General features: G+C 34.7%; 2 protein-coding genes across 2 annotated transcripts; both read left to right on the plus strand.

Moving 5' to 3' along the window:
* The first annotated feature begins 7894 nt into the window (after positions 1–7894).
* LOC132163484 (calmodulin-7) lies at positions 7895–11174 on the plus strand. Its single transcript, XM_059573788.1, has 2 exons — positions 7895–8123; positions 10476–11174. Exons 1-2 carry the CDS (start codon positions 8048–8050, stop codon positions 10847–10849), a joined length of 450 nt encoding a protein of 149 aa, XP_059429771.1. The 5' UTR covers positions 7895–8047; the 3' UTR covers positions 10850–11174.
* Positions 11175–19227: 8053 nt separating this feature from the next.
* On the plus strand, positions 19228–20394 carry LOC132162908 (uncharacterized). Its single transcript, XM_059573122.1, has 2 exons — positions 19228–19537; positions 19661–20394. The coding sequence occupies exons 1-2, from the start codon at positions 19228–19230 to the stop codon at positions 20392–20394; spliced, it is 1044 nt and encodes a 347-aa protein (XP_059429105.1).
* The last annotated feature ends 1584 nt before the right edge of the window (positions 20395–21978 follow it).

Here is a 21978-nt window from a genome sequence, read left to right on the forward strand (position 1 = left end):
TCAAGTATCTGAGGAGAAATATAATAGTTGCCTTCCACCTCCGGTTGATAGGCTATGCATGATGGTTGATTGAGGTTTGTTGGGACGAAAGCCTGTTTCATCGGTCTCCGCACCAGTGGTGGATTTGCCTCTAGTGGTTTGGCACTATTGGTGGATTCTCTTGCAAATCTTCCATTGTGTTCTCAACCTCTTCCTCTTCTTCTTTGTCTCTAGGTCTTTGTCGAATTGTCCGCTCAATTTCGAGATCTAGTGGAATGACAATTGAATCTTGAGATCAACGACCTTGCATCAATTGAATTGCCTCTGCAGTCAAAGCAGCTTCAGTGCTGCTTCTCCGGATGCTCCTTGGAACTGCACTCGATCACACTCGTCTGACGCTCGATCTCAATAACAGAATGCTAGTCCGCAAAACTGAAACAGAAAATAGAAAAATTAAGAAAAGCGGAAAATATTTTTGATTTTTGATAAAAACAAAATTTAAAATTGAAAATTAAATAACACGACTAAAGGAAAATAATTCTAAACAATTTGCCACAATCCCTGGCAACAGTGCCAAAAACTTGTTGTTACAAATATCTACCTAAAGTAATAGGCAAATAATTGTATATTTTACCCGCAAGTGCACGAGGTCAACATAGTAGTATATGATGCAAGTACGGGGTCATTCCCACGAGGATTGCTAAATTTTGTCTAAAATAAATTCCAAAAGTAAAATAAAGCAAAGATTGGTTTTGAGTTGATAATAATAAAAAGGTAGGGCTTTGATATCCACCACTAATTATATTTAGATAATATATCAATATGACAATATTTTGATCATGTTATGTATATCTAATGTTTGTCAACCTAAGGGCATGGGTGTATACTCCTTAAGCTATTGATTTCCGTAAACAACAAGTTAGGCATGGGTGTATACTCTAACTCTTTTATTTCTTAAAGGATTTAGCATGGGTGTATACTAAGTTGTTCTTTAAGAAAGCATATATTCTATGAAAATCGACAAACACATGAGGCCTAGGGCATGGGTGTATACTCCCGATTCCCCACGTTGATTAATCCAAGAACCTGGTGTGGATTTCTTTTGTTACATTTATTAAACCCAAGACTCGGTCATCCAAATTGATTTAACTAACTAGTCCATACCACATGCATATGTTGATCAGGCACACACATATGAGGAATTCATGAAAGCAGAAATTAATCAAGTTAAACATCACAACATGATCATCACAAAAGCGCCAATATTGAATATTAACTAAACATAATTAGGGCTTCAATCTAACCCTACTAAATAAATTAGTTACTCATAAGTTTGATGTTAAACATCTTCATAAAATAAAAAGAAAGAAAGGAAAAGAATAAACCTGAAACTTGAACTTTAAGAGCTCTAATTCTTCTCCTTGAAAAGTGTGTGTAATCAAGAGGTTTTGGGGTCTATTTATAGGCCTTAGGAATACTATAGAAACCCTAAAAATCGTAGGGTTTGAGACCTAGTTTGCACTAAGTTACAAAACCCTAAAAATTGCACTTTCCATATCAAGGCTGGCAGCTGACTTGCCCATCACGCATGGGTGCGCTCTATCGCAGCTCCCCTGCAATCGATCCTCTTTGTGCTGGGCACTCGATCGTACGTGCCTTGCGCTTTGTGGTCTTCGCTTGTAGTGTTCTCGATCACAACTCCCCTGCGATCGATCGCACTACCAGAGCCTCCAATATTCCCAAAATAGCTCATTTATGCTCAAGACTTCCGAAATTGCTTCCTTTTCTTCCAAGGACCTATAAAAACAAGAAAAACACATAAAATAACTAAAATAGCATAAATTAACTAAAACTAAAGGATTAAAGCATGTAAGTTAAGGGCTAAAAATATGAATATTTTAGCATTTAACAATAAACTAACAACTAAAAGCTGAATTGAATTGAACTAAATTAAACTATACTAAATTAACTAAACACAATTGCAAGCAGAAATTAATGCAAACAGAAACTAAAAACTCACGAAAAAGGACCAAAAAGAAAATTGGCTAAAATCTACGGAACTGCTGCTGTGAGTGCGCTTTATCGCGCTAATGTGCGCTCGATCGCACTTGAGTGAAGATATGGTAGCTAACGAGCGCAAGTGCACTTGAGCTTGCTGTCTAGGCCGCGAGTGCACTCGATCATAGCAGGTCTGCGCTCGATCGCACTAACAGGAGCAGATGTGATTTGGAACTGCAAAACAGAAACTAAAAAAAAAAAATCTATTTTTTTTATTATTAGTAACAGGAATAAAACAAAACAAATTGCAGAAAAAGAAAATCCTAATTATAACTGTTAGATGAGCATATTAGGGTTAATATATTTGCTTTTGCTTTATCAGTCAGTTTGTATCCACTAGTTCTTTATCTCCTTCCCATTTTTGCTTTATTTCCCATCTTTCCACTGTTTCCACCCCAAAGACAGTGCAGGATGCCTTATCTGACTCTGGTTGGAGGCAAGCTATGGAATTGGAAATGAAGGCCTTACATCAAAATGGTACGTGGGAACTTGTTCCATTACCCCCTGCTAAGAAGACTGTTGGTTGCAAATGGGTATACATGGTTAAGTTTAATCCTGATGGTTCTGTTGAACGGTTGAAAGCTCGTTTGGTTGCTAAGGGTTATACACAGACATATGGTATTGATTATGATGAGACGTTTTCTCCAGTTGCCAAAATCTCTTCCGTTCGTATTCTTATTTCTTTGGCTGCTAATCTTAATTGGCCCTTATTTCAGTTGGACGTCAAAAATGCATTTTTACATGGGGATTTACATGAGGAAGTTTATATGGAGCAACCACCTGGGTTTGTTGCTCAGGGGGAGTATCGGAGTTGTGTTTGTAAGTTAAAGAAGGCTTTGTATGGTCTCAAGCAATCTCCACGGGCATGGTTTGGGAAGTTCTCTGAGGCCGTTATGGAGTTTGGTCTTCAGCGTTGTCAGACAGATCATTCAGTATTTCACTTGCATACAAATGCAGGCTACATTCTTCTTGTGGTATATGTGGATGACATTGTGATTACAGGTGATGATTCAAGAGGTATCGCTCGATTGAAACTGTTTTTACAGCAGAAGTTTCATACTAAAGATTTGGGAAAACTCAGATATTTCTTGGGGATTGAAGTTGCTAGATCCCGAAAGGGTATCAATTTATCTCAAAGAAAATATGCACTTGATTTGTTAGAAGAGACAGGTCTCCTGGGTGCTCGTCCTGTTGACACTCCAATGGATCCTAATCAGAAATTAGTAAAAGATGAAGGAGAATTATTTGAAGATCCTAGTAGGTATCGTCGTTTGGTTGGAAAGTTGAATTATCTCACTATTACTAGGCCAGACATTTCATATGCAGTTGGTGTTGTTAGTCAATTCTTGGAGGCTCCTAGAGTTTTACATTGGGAAGCTGTTACTCGTATTATTCGATATTTGAAAGGAGCTCCTGGCCTTGGGATATTGTATAGACCGAATGGACACCTCCGGGTAGAAGGGTTTACTGATGCAGATTGGGCAGGTTCCCTCCCAGATAGGCGATCTACTACAGGGTATTGCACATTCTTGGGTGGTAATCTGGTGACTTGGAAAAGTAAGAAACAAACGGTGGTGGCACGGTCGAGTGCTGAGGCAGAATACAGGGCAATGTCTAATACTGCTAGTGAATTGACGTGGTTACAACATTTCCTACAGGAGATCGGATTCACTGCTCCTACTCCTATCCCATTATTTTGTGACAATCAAGCCGCTATACATATTGCATCTAACTCTGTTTTTCATGAAAGAACTAAGCATATTGAGGTCGATTGTCACTTTGTTCGAGATAAGATACTCAGCAGAGATATATCTACACCATTTGTGAAGTCTGGAGATCAACTAGCTGATATGTTTACAAAGTCTTTATGTCGAAAGAAGTTAGAGTTTATTTGTTCCAAGCTGGGCTTATATGATATATATGCTCCAGCTTGAGGGGGAGTGTTAGATGAGCATATTAGGGTTAATATATTATATGGGGTATTTTGGTCTTTGTACTCAATGTTACATTAGATATATATATATATATATATATATATATATATATATATGAAGTATGAGAGGTGAAGGCTACGTGAAAACAACAGAGCCTCTTCTTTCTTCTCTTTACATGCAAACCCTAAATCCCTCTAACAATAACTATTAGAAGAATAAAACTAATCTAGAAATAAATTGGTTTAAAAAATTAAACAATTCCTCGGCAACAGTGCCAAAAACTTCTTGTGCAAATTTATTTAACTCGTAAGTGCATGAATCGATTGTAGTCAATGGATTGCAAGTACGAGATCGATCCCACAAGGAATTGTATTCTTAAAAGCAATTTTAAATCTAAATTAATTGAACCCTAATCTAGTTCCAAATTTTTGAGAGATTTTTGTTTGAATGAAAAATCAAAAGTATAAGTAATTTAAAGTGATTGTAATCTAAGGACGAAACACTAGGGTTTTGGAATCCGCACTCACATATTCATAGCAACATAATTTCATGATCTATAATATTCTCCAAGGTTCTCACATATAAATCTTAGGTTTGTTTTACTATTGCTTCAAATAATTAATCAAAATATCTCATGTATTCATTCATAACCCAAATCACAAAAGAAATCCAATATTCAATCAAATCATTAACTGTATCCGTAAATCATAAGAAACTATTTGATTTTTATCAAAACATCAATTGTATTTAGAGAATAAATCACAGGGGGGATCCAATTTTTTAACAAAGAAAACCAAGCAATCAATCATATTGAATAATCTTAAATCATCAAGTGTATCATTGAATCACAAAAGATATCCAAGAATTATTCAATCCAATTGATTAGAAGTAAAACAATAGGGTAGTTCAACCATTAAATTGGGAAACATATACATGAAACAAAGTTGCTAATCATAAGTGAGGCTTCATCTTTAACCTTAGTTTAAGGTTTAGCCTCTCATGTTATTGAAAGACAAAACAAGATTAATTGAATTCGGATAAAACTAGTGTTTTATCCGAATTCGGATAAAACTACTGCCAGATCGGACAGGTGCCCTCGATCGCACTCGAGCATCACTTCTCCTATGTAGTGCACTCATGTGCACACAATGGGCTTTGGCTTGTGCGCATATGCGCTCGATCGTAGGGCACAGGGCTCAATCGCAGTGCGCTCAATTGTAGCACCTTGCACCCGATCGCAGGTTCGTTGCCTACTTCTCCGAAGTGCACAACTTTCACATAAATCCCGTAGTTTTCTCATAGCAACCTATAAAACACTAAAGACATAGAACTAACCCATAACATCAGATAATAACACAGTTAAAGGATTAACACAAGTAAATTAAGGGGTCCAAATATGCAATATTTGGCACACATCACTGATGATAGAAAATCAACTAGTGGATATGTATTCTTGTTTGGTGGAACAATTGTTTCTTGGATTAGTAAGAAACCAAATTGTAAGTAATATATCATGCAGGCTGAATATATATCATGTAGCACAGTGGTAAGTAATGTAGTGTGGATTAAACATTTTATAAACAACTTAAATTTAGGTATAACCAATAAACTAGTTAATATGTTTTGTGATAACAAGTCTGCTATCTCTTTAATAAAAAGTGGAGCACAGAGCTCCAAAGGCAAATATATTGGTGTAAATTATCACTATATTCAAGATATAGTAGAAATAAGGAAAATAAAAGTTGAATTCATTCCCTCAATAGAGATTGCTGATCCTATGACCAAAGGATTGTCATTGGATAAATTCAAAGAGCATGTAGCTGCAATGGGATTAAGAAACACCTAGGTGGTAGCTACATAGGTTATTGCACATATGGAAGGACTCGAGGACGCCTAAATGAATGCTTCTATGCACTTCTGTTTAATAGGGGACATAATTGGTAAGGTCAAAGACATAAGACACTAAAGAGATACGGATATTACAACTTACATAAATGTAAAATTTACAAAGAGGCATTATGTTAAAAATGAGTAACATCCATGCTCTAAAAGTGTTAAAAGACACTGATAAGGTGTATTAAGGAAAACCTTATAAATAATGTTTGTTTAAGGAAATACTTGATTAAAAATCGATGCAGGTCAACACAGAGTTTTGTGTATGGCTGAAATTGTCAATTGTGGAATAGGTGTGAATTATATTCTTAAGCACAGAGAATTGATGTCAATCGTTTGGTAAATAGCAAAATGAAGTCATCCTAATATACAATCAGTAAGAAAGTATATGGTAAAAGGTGCGGTTAGCTGACAAAATTGTATATATAGTAAGAAATGTCATAGTCTAACGCTGATTTGTAGTCTCCATAGATGAAAGTTGACATATGAAAAATTATTGGTACCAAAGTGGTAGTGTTCAACTGAGTTACTTACCATATGTTATAGTGTGATCAAGTGGAAGATGATGATTTAAGGATGATCACGCAATAATTACTGTGGTCATCCCCATATACTATCATACCTATGAAAGGTAAAATAACTTCCATGGAAGTTATGATAGGTGATATGATATAACTCTTCACCAAGAGTTACATTATGACTTAATAATAGAGTTGAAGTCAAAGAGAGTATGTATCATTATTCATTCTAACAAATCAATTATCTCTAACTTCTATCACTTTGTCCTCCATAGGATTTTTACTCTAATGGGAGACTTCCTACAAATAATAGATCATACGTACAAATTCTTACAAATCAAGCATTTTATGCCCTTCAATAAGAGGATAACCCGTCAGCCTGAAACAAAAAAAAAAAATTAATATTACTAAAACACCGAATCATCGCCATTCTATCGAGTAATGCTAAAAGTTACTCTTATGTTCCTCTTGTGTTACTTCAAAAATGATGTCGCTTTTAAAATCACCATTGACCTTATGATTAATCATTATTGAATTTTGATCAAATAATAATTTTAAAAGACACTCATTCTTAGAGTGACTTCTAGAATTACTCATCTTCTATCACTCATCTATGAACAAAAACAAAGTCATTTTACTCTCACCTTTCACTTCTCATGAGCCCAAAACCATTTTTGTTGACTTGGAAGTGCACTCACAATTGCCCTCAATTTTCAATTTTGGTTCACCCGTAAGTGCCCTCATTGGTTATCGTGGTTGATTTTCACACCATAAATTTTCGCACTTTGCCTTAAAACAGTGTTGTCAAATACAGTCTATACAGAGTGCGAAAACAAACCCATGTAGCTGAGGGAGCTTTTTGAAATTTTGTTTCCTTAGCTGCTGGTGTGAATCTGTTGTAGCCGTTGGTGTTGTTTGTTTTTGTGTTGGGAAGGGGGTTTGTTCCAATTTGTTCTGTTTCTGCTTGTTGTGTTGGTTGGCTTTTGATAGGGGAGCCTTTTTTATTTTATTTATTTATTTATTTTATGAAGATGAGTGATAGGAGTGGATGATTGGGTGTTTTAGTAATATTTGTTTTCTTGTTTTGAGAAGACGTGTCAACCTCTTATTAGAAGATACAAAAAATTTAAAGAAATGCTAGAAGTTAATTTGTAGACCAGACCTTATATAACTCAATACTGAACCCCACAAATTTAATTGTAAGAGAATATAAACAAAATATAAAAAATTTATTGACCCATAACATTTCTAAAAAATTTATACCATGATTTTATAGAAATTATTTTTTATTACTCCCTAAGGAAACTTGCTTAATATTTCGGTTGATGAGAGGCAGTATGGTAACTTTGTGAAAAGACAGTTCTCTTAAATACTTTTAGAGTTAACGAGGGGCAATATTGACCAGGAAAAAAAGAGAAAAAGATAATAATAGGGGCAATATGGTCAAACGGGAATAACAAATTGGCAATAAGATGAAGAAAAGGATTACGTGCGGATGGGAGAGAATCAGATGCCCTTGGGTGTTGGACAATCTTTGCGTTTATATATACCCTCTGGATCCCCTTCCTTATTTTCCACAGCGGGACACAACAGAAATACGCATTTTTTCACCTTTCTCGTTCATTCTCTGTTTTTAGCGCTCGTCAAGCAGGTTGCCGGAAAAAAATGGCCGATCAGCTCACCGATGACCAGATCTCCGAGTTCAAGGAGGCCTTTAGCCTATTCGACAAGGACGGAGATGGTCTCGTTTCTTTTAAGCCCTTTCTTTTTCCTCGTTTCCCATCACTTTTTTTTTTTTTATTTATTATTTTTCTGGATTTACCTCCTAATTTCAGATCCATTTTCTGTATTTTATTATGAATCAATTAACTGTTCCTTTGGATTTTATGTTTGTATGTTCCTGTTAGAATTTTTGGTGGTTGATCTAGGGTTTTCTTTAGGATTTGATTTCCTTTGATTGCTGTTTGTGGATATTCACGTGTTAGATTTTTTTTTCTTTTTATCTTGTCTTTGTCGAATTTTTATTTTGTGATTTTGTCTCCGTGTGTTTGGGTTGTTCATGATCTGTTCGATTTTGATAGATCTACTATTTCTTTGTTGTTTTGGTTGTTCTTCTTTGATATTTGCGGTGTGGTTGATTGGATCATATATTTCGTGGGGAATGAGATTGATTTGCGGAATGGCTGTTTTTTGTTTTCAGGATTTGCGGTTATCATTTTTAGAGAATGTCGTGCTTTTGATTTTGAAAATAGTACTTTTTCGTGCAAAGCACTTTTATGTTATGGTCGTATGTCATAAGAATCACATAGTGAGCTGTTTTAAGGGAAATGGTTTGTTGTTAATGGGAAAATGTGTTGTGCAATTCATCAGAAAGAAACAAAAGAGAATGTGTTATGCATATTTGGTGCTCCGTAGTATTGGTGTATGTTACGTACGTGGGGTGGAGAATTTCCTATGCAAACACCTTTGTTAGGAGGTCCATCTTCCTTTCTCCTATAGTTTTGATGTTTCGGTGTAGGAATGACATTTTTTCTGATCCTTCGCTGTAAGAAATATTCTGTGCTGTTTTGCTTTGAGGTAACAAAAATATTGTTATGCCTGGCGGTGTCTCTGTATGGGCCCCTTCTAATAAATAGTTTATGTTTTGTCTTTATGCGCTTCTAATAAATAGTTTGCTTCTTATCTGTGCAGCCCACTGTATTGAGATGTATATTTGTTGGAAAGGTTTAGTCTAATTTTAGGAGTTTAAAGTATAAATGCTTCTTGGGGTTTATGATTTGTGGATGCTTCAACATGGATACTTATTTTATAGATGATGAACTCCCAAAGTTTAAACGCAAGGGTATGGGTAAATGTGCATGGTTTTGTTAATTTCTGAAGTTAAACATGTATCTGTTTATCTATCATTGACTTTGACATGGATAGCAGAATGATAGTCAAAATATAAACTATGTACAAGTTTTGTTGAAAATATGGAAAATCTTATAATTGTGCTCCTCTTAGGTAATTGAAGTTAAATATATTTGATCGTGTCCAAATAAGTGTTAGATAAAGGTTGACGCCAGTTTCTTTCCAAGGGCCTGTCACATAGTTTTCAGTAGAAGTGTCCACCAAACTGTAACTTGGGTTGATTTAGAAAAATCCATTTATTTTAGCTAGCATCTTTGAGATATGCTTTCGGTGACTCTGAGGCTTTATTGGAAACAGTTCTGGAGTTGGTACATAAAATATTAATTCTATGGTTAGACAGTAATGGAACAGAAGTACAACATTTTCTTTTTCTTTTAATTATTCGTAATGCTAATTTCAAATTACTTGAGGCGTGTTGAATTTGGAGAATTTGTGCAAGTGTTTACTTCCTCACATCTTTTTTTTTTTTGATAAGTAAAGATATATAAAAAAAGAGCGCAGAGGGGCGCAACCCTAGTACACCGGGAGTAACAAGAGAGCGACTAAGAGGAACTTCCTCACATCTTAAGCGTTTGCATTGATCACATGGGCAGCATGGTGTCATTATTTTTTGTTTACTCTTATGAGGGATCGTATAGGAGTTTGTAGAATGCACCTGTACATCTTAAAGGTTTTTCTGGGTTGTGTTTTGTTGTTTTTCTTGTTTCGTGCGTTGTTGGTATCATGTTTCCTTCTTTGGTATTGCGCTTTTGCTTAACAGGACTGATGAAGCAGTTAAAAAATGTTGAAATTCACACTTAACAATTTTTATTGTTTACTTTTAATTGTTATCTGTCCTTCCATTTGTCTGCATCTAATGTAGTGAATGCTTAGTAGTCTGATGTGATGACAATGGAAGAGTTATGTTGGTGTGTTGTTTCTTTTCTCTTTACTTTTTTGGTTCAATATAAAAAAGGAAGACTTAATTTTCAAAAGTTATTGTAATGGTGATAAAGAAAATTGAAAATGGGGAAGCAGTTGGAAGAAAAGTAGGCCTTGTTTAGGGTAGGCTTTGATTAGGTTTGTTATTTTAGTTTGTTATTTTAGTTTTGATTATTGGGAAATGAAATTTGGGTAGGCTTTGATATATCTGGGTTAAATGTAATTTTATATACCATTCTAATAGTCCTAACTTTTTCTACAGGCTGTATCACTACCAAAGAGCTTGGGACTGTAATGCGATCACTGGGGCAGAACCCAACTGAAGCGGAGCTACAGGACATGATAAATGAGGTTGACGCTGATGGGAATGGTACCATTGACTTCCCAGAGTTCCTTAACCTGATGGCCCGCAAGATGAAGGACACTGATTCTGAGGAGGAGCTTAAGGAGGCTTTTCGTGTGTTCGACAAGGACCAGAATGGCTTCATTTCTGCAGCTGAGCTCCGCCATGTTATGACAAATCTTGGTGAGAAGCTGACAGATGAGGAAGTTGATGAGATGATTCGGGAGGCTGATGTGGATGGTGATGGACAGATCAACTATGAGGAATTTGTCAAAGTCATGATGGCCAAGTGAGGACCACTCAACGAAATCTAAAATTTGGAAAGCATAAAAACATAAAAGGGTACCGGGCAGATAAGTTTGATGGCATTTCTATTTCCCCTTAGGACATCTTTCACATGTCATTAGCCTTGGTTGGTTGGTTGTCTCTTCCTGTTAGCATTATTTGTGGCACTGTTGTTTAGTATCTACTTGTTTGCTCTGTCTCTTGTTTAGTAGCTTGGGTTGTTAGTGTCTTTTTACTTTACATTTGTTATTTTTCTTTCTAAATTTGGTATTATGAACCTAGAACAATTGGATGAATCTGATGCTTTTGCTTATGGGTGACTAATTTTGTTAAGGTTCCAAGTTTTTTTTTGTATGTGCTACATCTTCTCTGAACTTTGCATTAGTTTATTATCATCATAAGACACAATTTAAATTGGCAGTTGTGTGATTCCTTGCATGTTTGTTCAAACCATGACATGTTTGGTTCCATTATTACCAAACTGAAAAATTCAAGGCCGTGAAATTTAATTTGCCAAACCCAGAGAGAAAGTTGTAGCAGTTTATGCAACTGCCATGCCTCGTGTCATCTCTCTCTCTCTCTCTCTCGCACAGTATTTCCGGACTTTGAAGGCCATTCCTCTTAAAAGAGCCTAATTACAAGGAGAGCTACTTGTTGATTCAGCCAAGGTGGTGAAAGTAATTCTCGTATTCTCTTGATGATTGGAAACTCTAAATTTCCGTTTGTGCAAGGGGAAATATGTGCAATAGTTCTATGTCACTAAGTGAATTTTGGCTCTTCTCTATGCACGTGTGCATGTGCCTGCACATAGCTGTAGGTACGCGGTCAGCGTTGATATACGTTAAGATTTGTGCTAATAGTAGAGTTAACGCTGTCTTCACTGACGTGCTACAAAGGCTTAGAAGAGGCAGTAAAGAAAAAAGTTTCATCAGTTTTAGCAAATGACGTGGAAGTCTTGGGCCGAGGTGTTGTCCCAAATCTGTTGTACGAAAATATCTCGAAATCTCGGTTCTTCCTGGAACCAATTCGAAGGACAGACAGCTTGCTTTCAGATTTGAATTTTGTCGTCTTGCTGAGAATTTGTCTTACTCTATTTAACCACTGGACACATGGCAATTTCTTTTTGCGAGTGAAGGGCTACGATGGGGAATCCCTATAGGTGTTTTGGCCTTCGCTTTCAACAGCCGTTGGTCGCCCTTAATGGACAAGAATCTGGTACGTTTTCTTATTGGGGAGAATCTTATTGGTGGTGATGCTTTATCGATCTGAATAGTAATCCCACTCTTTTACTCTTTTATAAAATAGTGTTGGGGGATGCACGGTAAAGGCAATATGGGGTGGGATTCTGTACATTCGGGGCATTAGTATTGGAATAAAACGAATGGCCTATTCTATTCCACGCTCGGCTAGTTAGGACAAGCAACAGACTAGGACAAGGGAAAAAAAGAGCCTAGCATGGGTGCCTAGTAAAGATCATGGGCCACGTTTGACAAACATGGCGCTAGTTAGGAAAACATAGGACGAGGAAAAAAAGAGCCGAGCATGGGTGCCTAGTAGAGATCATGGGCCATGTTTGACAAACATGGCGCAAAGGATTGTATATTATTGCCAGAGTACAAAGGAATAAGGCCGACAGGGACGGTGAGAAAATGGCTTCGTCGACTCTTTATACTACACAAACAAGCTAAGTTATACGAATAACTTTAGTAATGTGGGGTGGGGTGGGGTCTAACTGCCACTGATTTAGAGGATCTTCCACACCGGTGGGCACTGATTTCTTCCGACTTTTTTTGACATTTTTAGATAGATATACAATGGGGGTGAAATCTTTGGGCGAAATTAATAATAGTTAATAGCAGTTATCAAACAATATCAAAAGAAGAAATTAAAGCTTCTGCCTTTATTTCTTTTTCTTCTAGAGACTAATATTTTAAATTTTGCAGAAACTAAAGCTCCTGCCTTTTTTTCTTTTTCTTCTAAAGACTAGTAATTTAAATTTTGGGGGACCGGATTGTCTGGGTTTGATGGGGTAAGATTTGGATGGGTCTAGTTCACTAAATGCTATTTTTTTTTTTTTTTTTTTTTTTGGGTAGGTTGTGATGTAGTTATTTCCAATAATGGTATTTTATTTTAAATTTGTTTGGTACCTAGGCATGGGACCATGAACGAAGTCATTATTGGGAGTAGTTATTCCTATTCTCTTAAAATGCAGAATAATTATTCCTCTAATTAAGATAAGAAACAGATATTTTCTCAAGAATGAAATAACATCTTTCTAAAAATCTTTCTTTTTCTTTTTTTCTTTTTTTTTTTTAAAAAAAAAATTTGGATTCCCAGAACAAAATAAAAATTAAAAAAGGTCTTTTGGGAATCCATTCTTTAGTTAGGGTATTTTAGGAAAATTTTCAGGATTTTTTTAGTTATAGTAAAAAATGGCCGCGTTATTTTCAGAAATAATATATTATCCTGATTCCTGAGTAGCTATAATGAATTAAAACTCATGTGTACATGGCTTAATGTCAAAGAATGAATTAATTGCATTAAATAGATATTGTGGAGATATGCTACTACTCCTACCAAAATAATTAAATATATATATTTAAAAAGCATGGCTTAAGTCGCTTGCTTCGTGCGACTGTTACTCAAGTAGAAGTTCTGGTGGCTGTTTGAGTATGTGTTCTTGCCTCACACGATTGAATAATTATTGGTAAGAATTCTTTCAGGTCCCAATTCGGAGTTCTTTCTCTCTTAGTCTTTGTTTATGGGAAACTAGGAGCTTCCACATTATTTAATAACTTCAATTTGTTTAAATTCTAACTATAAATAAGAAAAAAATTAATTATAAATACTCAACTTCCATCATACCTTTATTTTATTGTGCTAGTGTGGCAATACTCATCGACCCTTGAATTTGATTAAGGGCTGATGGATACTGTCACATTAGCCCATTAAGATATGAGTGTGATGAAAGTTGAGGGACCAAATGAACTGGAGAGGATCCAGTTCTCTTGTAAAAGTAAGGACAGAATTGTCTATTCACATTTTTTTGGGACAAATATGCGCTTACTTTTACAACAACTGAATCATCTCCTATTCATTTGGACTAGAGAGAATCCTAATTCAAAGTTGCGTGAATCATTACTAGTTAAGATGATAAAACAAATAGAACTTGGAAACATGATGATAAAGCTCAGCATGATTTTCAATATTTTTGTTCTCTCTCTTTCTTTCCTTTTTCAATTTGACCTTGTGGATTTTTTTTTCCCTTTCTTTTTTGGGTGCTCTAATCGGAACTTTGATTTATTTGACCAAATTTTCACCAATAATTTTTGTTTTCCAATTTCTTATGCAAATGATTGGAAATAGGGGTACATATAATTAACTTCTATTGTTTCTATTTTGACTGCCACAAGTAGATTAAATTCTTTCACATAAAAGAAACGAGTCTTGTGAATGATTAGTTTCGTTAATATTAGTTCTCACATTTTAAGAAGAGAAATGCTACACTTACTCCCACTTTTTTATATTCATTTTCCTATACCCATATATGATTTTTAAAATTACAATTGGATTAAAATTCATATGAGAATACTCATAATTGCCTTTTAAAATCACCATTATATATATAAGGCTTACTGAGGAGTTTTTTTTTTTTTTTTTGGTGAAAAGAGAGGCTAGTGTTACTTATAAAAAAAATAAAAAATAAAAAGATAAAAAATAAAAAGAAAAAAGAAAAGAAAAAAGAGGGTAGTATTTGATGTCTCTACTTAATTTGATTTAATTACAGAAGAAGACAAAATGGAATGGAAGAAAAGATGAGCCAAAGACAGGTTAGCAAGGTCTCCAAGGGAGACAAGGGCAGCGACAGCAAGAGACGTCGTCGTAGAGATCGTATTCGTGAATGTCGGATCCTTTAATTACGAGTCATCCAGTTCTGAATGCACGCTCAAAAGTTCCAAACGACTATGTTGTTTCTTGTTCCAGCATGTATAATCACAATAATGCGTTCCATTTAAGACTACTGACTACCTAGTAATAATAAAATCCTAGCTTATTGGATCAATGGATTTTTTATTTTTAAATGAAGTATGGCATAGTGAAGAAAATGTTATGGAACCAAATTCAAATGGCTTGAATGCACAGGCATAAATACAACAATGTCATGCCTCATCTATTCATAGACAAGACATTCTTGATTAAAACTTAAAAGAAATTGAAGAATGAATGTGTGAAAGGGTTGGAAGGATTTTTCTATAAGGATGGAAATTCAGGGGGACAGAGAGAATTGAAAATGTCAAAAAAAATTAGTGTGAAAATATTCTGACCCCATTCTCTATTTTATATATAGAATGTAATGCAACTCTTCACCAAGTGTTTGTTGGTTTGTTTGGATGCCTAATTTTGTTGAATTCTATTTAAGTTTTTAGGTTTTCAAAATTTTGAGAAAAAAAAAAAAGAATTATATTTACATGGTTTAGAAAACAGAAAACAAAATTAAGAAAATATGTTTGACAATGTGTATTAAATTGAATATGATTCAAAATTTGTCTGAGCGAGAGTTTTTTATTTTATTTATTTATATTTATTTTTATTATTATTATTATTATTATTTTATAGTTTTTCTTCGGGAAAATCAATATAAGCTAATGATTGGAGTTTGCAAAAATCAAGGCAAGCTAATAATTGGGAATGGTCTCCGGTGATTGACATGGTGACGTAATGATTTTTATGTACTTTTTTTTAAAAAAGAAAAAAAAAATTTTGCAATTATTATTATTTTTTTTATATCAATAAATAACTTTTAATTCTTGACTTTTATTCCAAGGGGCATTTCCATTCAGCTCACCAATTCCATCCGGGCTATTCATGCCAATGTACATGCTAATAAAAAAAACATAAAGCAGTCAATGTTAAAATATTATATTTTTGTAATATTTATGTGATAAAATATTTTTGTAATATTCTCAATATATTATAGAAATATTCTCTACATATATTATTGCAATATTTGATACCGTATTCATTATTATAAATATGTTGATTTTATGTGATTTTGTAATTATTGTATTTCATTTCTTTTAGGGCATTATTCAACTATAAATAGGTAGATCAATTGGTTGGGACCACGCCTAATGAAGCGGAGGTCACTATTTCGAATCCCCCCTCCCCCTCTTGTGTGGACATGTCAAAAAAAAAAAAAAAAAAACTATAAATAGGCCATTCTATTGTACAATTAAAAATATATCATAAATATAAATTTCTTCTCTACAATTATTTTCTACATGGTCAGAGCCACCATTTTCTTGGTGCCTCTGTTCCCCGTTCGTGCAGTTCCTTTTACGCTTGAGTGTTCTTTTTGGTGTTTCCTTTTGTTTCAACAATACACTAAACGCTTGTTGCGGGTTTTTCTTTTTTTTTTTTTGGTATGTGACGGAAATTTTAGAGGTCTTTTAGCTTAAAATCGGAGATTCTGTGAAGAAAAGGGTTCCAAAATCGTCGTCACACACCTCACTCTATCTAGCACACACTGATATGTAGCTCGGCGCGTCAAATTCATGCGCCACACGCTCACCGCGCGCCAAATCCACACTACTCCACTATAGCGCGTCACACAGGATCCCTGCCCGTTGGTCCATACTCCTTCATGTGTACCGTGTTGCACCTGATCTGTCCCTGCTAGTCCATTTTAGTTGCTGTGCGCGCACCATACTTGATTGAGTATGATCGTATTGCTAATCTACTTATGACCCGTTGATGTTGTTCTTTTTTTTATTTTAATTTTTAATTTTTAATGTTGTTTTGTTATAAACTATTTAAAATGTTGTAAGGATCTCCTTGAATGTTATTCTTTGTTATGTGTTAAATACTTTGAAGTGTTGTGATGCTACTTTTGACAAATTATATATTCTTATTTTAATGATGTAAGTGTGTTAATAACTACACAAAAAAGAAAAAAAGAAAAAAATTGATGATGAATATCACTTTTTATTACATATAAGTACAAAAGTAAGAAAATGCTGACGTTTTGTTCTATAAACCATTACAATATATACATTAATCATTTTTATATAAAAAAGTTACTCTAAAATAGGGGGAAAAAAAAACCCTTTATTGTCATTTTTGCAACTAAAAACACTTTTTTTAGTTTTGTTTTCAAACATCAGTAACATAAAAAAAGCACTTAAAACATGTAGGGCTGGGCAAGAACCTGCCCCACCCCAGCCGAATTTTGAGGGTTTTTTTTGCGGATACGGGTTGCATTTCTTCCAACCGGTGCGGGGAGGGGTGGATTGCGGGTATAGAATTTTTTCGACAGCGGTTACCCACCCCGCCCCTGTAACGACCCAGGAAAAAGCGCTAACCACATTTGTGCTATCACCCCAAAAAGACTAGTCAATTTGAAGCTTTCCTAGAATTCATTATAAAGCTCAGTTTTACCTAATAACTAAGAAATATGAAACTTAGCACCCATAAAGGGGTGGACGGACGTCGTCCCTCCAAATTTTTTGAAATTCTTCTTTAAATATATATATTTTATAAATATGTCTCTTAAATTAAAAAATTTGTCCCCCCAAATTTATAAATTCGTCCCCCCAAAATAATATTTCTATCCTCTTTAATTTTTTTTTTTTTTTAATTTCACCCCAACTAAAATTATATCATTCTATTTGCCCTTAAACGACTAGACAGTCTTTCTCTAGTTCGTTTCTAACTAGCATAACTAAAATTGAATTGGAGTTTTGAGCTTTTGTGTAGCATCACATCAAACTTACCTCTACTGGTAGCCTGGCATTAGAACAAAAAGCACATCTTGTCTCTTGATTCAGCCTAGCATCAGAACAAAATCAACCTTTCCGTCTGATTGAACTTCTCTCATCTCTCTTCACCTTTCAAAACTACTCTACTGTCTCTAGAATGGAAGTGTGCACTGTGAGTCTGGGACTGAGCTGTGGATCTCTCTTACAATCTTAGATCCATTATCCATTTGACGAAAAATTGAAGCTTGGAAGTTGGAAGATTGAAGATGCTTGTAAGTTGTAAGCTTGTTTATTTTTTCTGCCAGTGTATATCTGCAAGACTGCAACTCAACAACTCTTTATCTCTACTCTAAAATCTGAATCTGATTTTTTGGTAAACTGAAGAGGTGAAGGTGTGAAGCCCAAAGGCCAAAGCCGTGTGTCGCTGTGTGGTGACTGGTGAGCGGCGTGACTGTGAGCCTGGCCTCTGCAAAACTCTCATTTTCTCTCTCAAACATTTGAAAAGGCTTAAAGGTATAAGCAAAACTGTAAAAGACTTAAAAGTTTGCTATCTACATCGCCACTGTCGCCAGCACCAGGTTAGTGCAAATGTGCAATTTTTTATTTTATTTTAATAAGATTATAGGAAGTTTCTAATTTGTCTTTGACTCTTTGCTAATTGCTACCTACTTGCCTTCTTGGTGAATGGTGAGGGAACATGCCACTTGGCCCACTTTGTTGTTTGGTAATGGTGAGTGTCTGAGTGATCACGTGAAGTTTCTTTGTTTTGTCTTTTTTTTTTTTTTTGTGGTGAGTACCGAGTACGTGTTGTTTTTATTTTTATTTATTATTTTTAATTTTGTTGTAGGTGAGTCTGGTGCCTTTATTTTCCTTAGATTTTTGTGAATTTTAGTAGCAACTCAAAAGATAGTCAACTTGGAGAATGCAAATCATTACTACATCCAATAAAGAATGTGATCTTAAAAATAAAAGAAAAAAAAATGGACTTGTTGTGTGAGGATGTAAGCTTAAAAAATTTTCATTGTCAGAGCTTAGCCTCAAATTAGAATTTTCAGCTTACATGTTTTATAATAAAGTGTAAATTGTAATGATCTTATAACATTCGATTGGTAGCTAAGAGTGGAGTTGAGTCACATGACTATGGTCCATGGATGAGAATGAGATGCCAAAAGTATGTGATATGTGATCAGGTTTTAACATTTTTTTTTTTTTTTTGATAAATAAGTTTTAACAAATTTAGGTCGCATTGTGGTAAGGCACAACCAGTTTTGGGATTTCACAGGCAAGAACAAGGTATCACGCTGAAAGGTATTTTTTTTTTGGACTCTAGAGATCATGATTAGTTTATTTTGCTAGTAGTCCGTACTATTAAATATTTATGATGCCATGAGATTTCGAATCGAATGAGTATTTTGATATAGAAAAATTATACAATTTTTTTATTTTAGTTTTCATTGTTAGATTTTGTGGGTTAATTTGATAGGTTTGAATTTATTAATTTATTTGGCATTCCTTCACTTGTTAGTGATAATAAGAAATATAATGAAATTCTAAACAAAAATCTTATGCTTCTAGATATTTTTCAGGTTAATTCTTGATCCATAATTTTTCTTAAAGTTAAAAGAAATATGGGAAAGCCAAAAACACTTGATTCATTCTTTAAGAAAAAAGATGCGAGTCAATCAGAAGTTAGTACTTGTACACATTTAGAAAGACCTTTAGCAACGGATCTTGAGGCTTTAGTGACTGATGAGCGTCCCTCCAAATGTCCAAGAATTCAACCTGAAGAAATGAATGCTACCTTTTTGCAACGTGATCCAGGATTACATCCACAAATATGGGAATTCCCTGTTAACTTACAAGAAGACATTCGGCGTGCTTATATTAGAGCCAAACCATGTCAACCCAAGCTTTCGGAATATCCATATTCAGGAATGGGTAATAATCGTTGCCGATTTCAAGCCTCTTGGTTTGAGACATACTCAACTTGGTTGGAGTACTCAGAATAAAAGGATGCTATATTTTGTCTTCAATGCTATGTTTTTGCTAAGAAACCAATAGGTCGTCCAGGATCAGATGCATTTACAAGGAAATGTTTTAACAATTGGAAAAAGGCAAGCGATGGGATGAATAGTTCTTTAATGAGACATGTGGGGAAAGATCTACATTCACCACATAATATTGCCGTGAAATGTTGTGAGGATCTATTGAATCAGTCAGGGCATATTGACAAGATAGTTGAAAAGCAAACATTACAAGAAACAAAGAATAATCGGTTGCAGCTCAAAACCTCTGTAGATAGTGTTCAATGGCTTGCATTCCAAGCATGTCCCTTTAGAGGTCATAATGAAAACTCTGGCTCAAAAAATCAAGGTAACTTCCCTGAATTGGTAAAGCTCCTAGCAAGCTATAATGACGATGTTGCTAGACTTGTCTTGGAAAATGCTCCAAAAAATGCCAAATATACATCACCCAAAATTCAAAAGGAAATCCTACATATCATTGCAAATAAAGTGCGGGATGCGATTAGAAAAGAAATTGGGAATGCCAAATTTTTCATTCTCATTGATGAAGCTCAGGATGAATCAAAAAGGGAGCAAATGGCTATTATTTTGAAGTTTGTTGATAAAGATGGTTTTATTAGGGAGCAATTCTTTCATATCGTGCATGTTAAAAATACTTCTACATCAACTTTGAAAAAAGAGATATGTGTTGTTCTTTCTCATTACAACCTCCAAATTGAAAATATTCGAGGCCAAGGATATGATGAAGCTAGTAATATGCGTGGTGAATGAAATGAGTTACAAGCTTTATTTGTTAGGGATTGTCCCTATGCATATTATGTGCATTGCATGGCTCATAAACTACAATTAGCTTTAGTTGCATCATCTAGAGAAGCCAAGCACATTCATCAATTCTTTATCCAGTTAGCTTCAATTATTAATATTGTTGGTGGTTCTTCTAAACGTCATGATGACTTGCAATCTATTCATGCTGTTGAAATTGAAAATTTGGTTGCTTCTAATGCAATTAAGACTGGAAGGGGAGTAAACCAAATTGATACTTTGCAACGACCTGGAGATACTCGATGGTCATCTCATTATCAATCTGTTTGTAGCATGATAAGAATATTTGGTGCAACTTGTTCAGTTATCAACAAGATCTCAAATGAGGGAGCTAATTATTCTCAACGTGGTGATGCTGAAGCGGCTTACATGATATTAACATCATTTGAATTTATTTTGATATTGCATTTGATGAAAGAAATTATGGGACTCACGAATATGCTTTGCCAAACTTTGCAACAAAAGTCACTAGACATTTTAAATGACATGAGTCAAGTTTCAACTACAAAATCACTCATTCAAAAGATGAGAGATGATGGGTGGGAGCCTTTGCTTGCTATTGTTAAATCATTTTGTGAAGAAAATGATATTGATACTCCTGATATGAATGCTCATTACACTAGAGCTCGAGGTAGATCTCGTCGTCAAGATGAAGGGTCTCCGACAACAATGGAGCATCATTTTAGAGTTGATATATTTACTGCTGCAATAGACTTCTAGTTACAAGAATTGAAAAATAGATTTAATGAGCAAGCTGTGGAACTCCTCATTCTTAGCATCGCTTTAAGCCCTAAAGATGCATACAAATCATTTAAGATTGATGATATATGTAAGTTAGTTGAGAAGTTTTATCCTCGAGATTTCACCGAGCAAAAAAAAATTTGTTTGAAATTTCAGTTGCAGCATTATAAGCTTGATGTGCCAAAGCATCAAGATTTTCAAAATATGTCTACATTATCTGAGTTATGCAGAGGATTGGCAATTTCAGAAAAATCAAAGATCTATCCTTTGATTGACAGATTGATTCGCCTAGTGTTGACTCTCCCTGTTTCTACTACGACTACAGAACGAGCTTTTTCTGCCATGAAACTTATAAAGACTAGATTGCGTACTAGAATGGAAGATGAGTTTCTTGCAGACCATCTGGTAGTTTATATTGAGAAAGAAATTGCTAAGAATTTCACTTCATAGATGATAATGGATGAATTTTATTCCATTAGCAATCGTCGTTGAGCATAATTTGAAGGAGAAACTATGTTCTTTTTATTTTTATTTTTCTTGTACATGTCTATAGCAAAAGAAAGTTCTCTTGATCTTTTCTCCGATGATTCTATAGACATGCAACTTTTGTAATGTCGTACAATTTAATATGAAATTAAATTTAAGAGTTCTCAGTTTTTATTTAGCATAAATACACACCCATAAAGAAAGACTATATATATCTATATATTTATGTATTCTATAAGTCTGTCCCCCCAATCCAAAAATCCTAGTTCCGCCCCTGCACCCATGACTATCTTTATAAACCACATA

This window comes from Corylus avellana, chromosome ca10 (genome assembly GCF_901000735.1).
Source record: "Corylus avellana chromosome ca10, CavTom2PMs-1.0".
Lineage (NCBI taxonomy): Eukaryota > Viridiplantae > Streptophyta > Magnoliopsida > Fagales > Betulaceae > Corylus > Corylus avellana.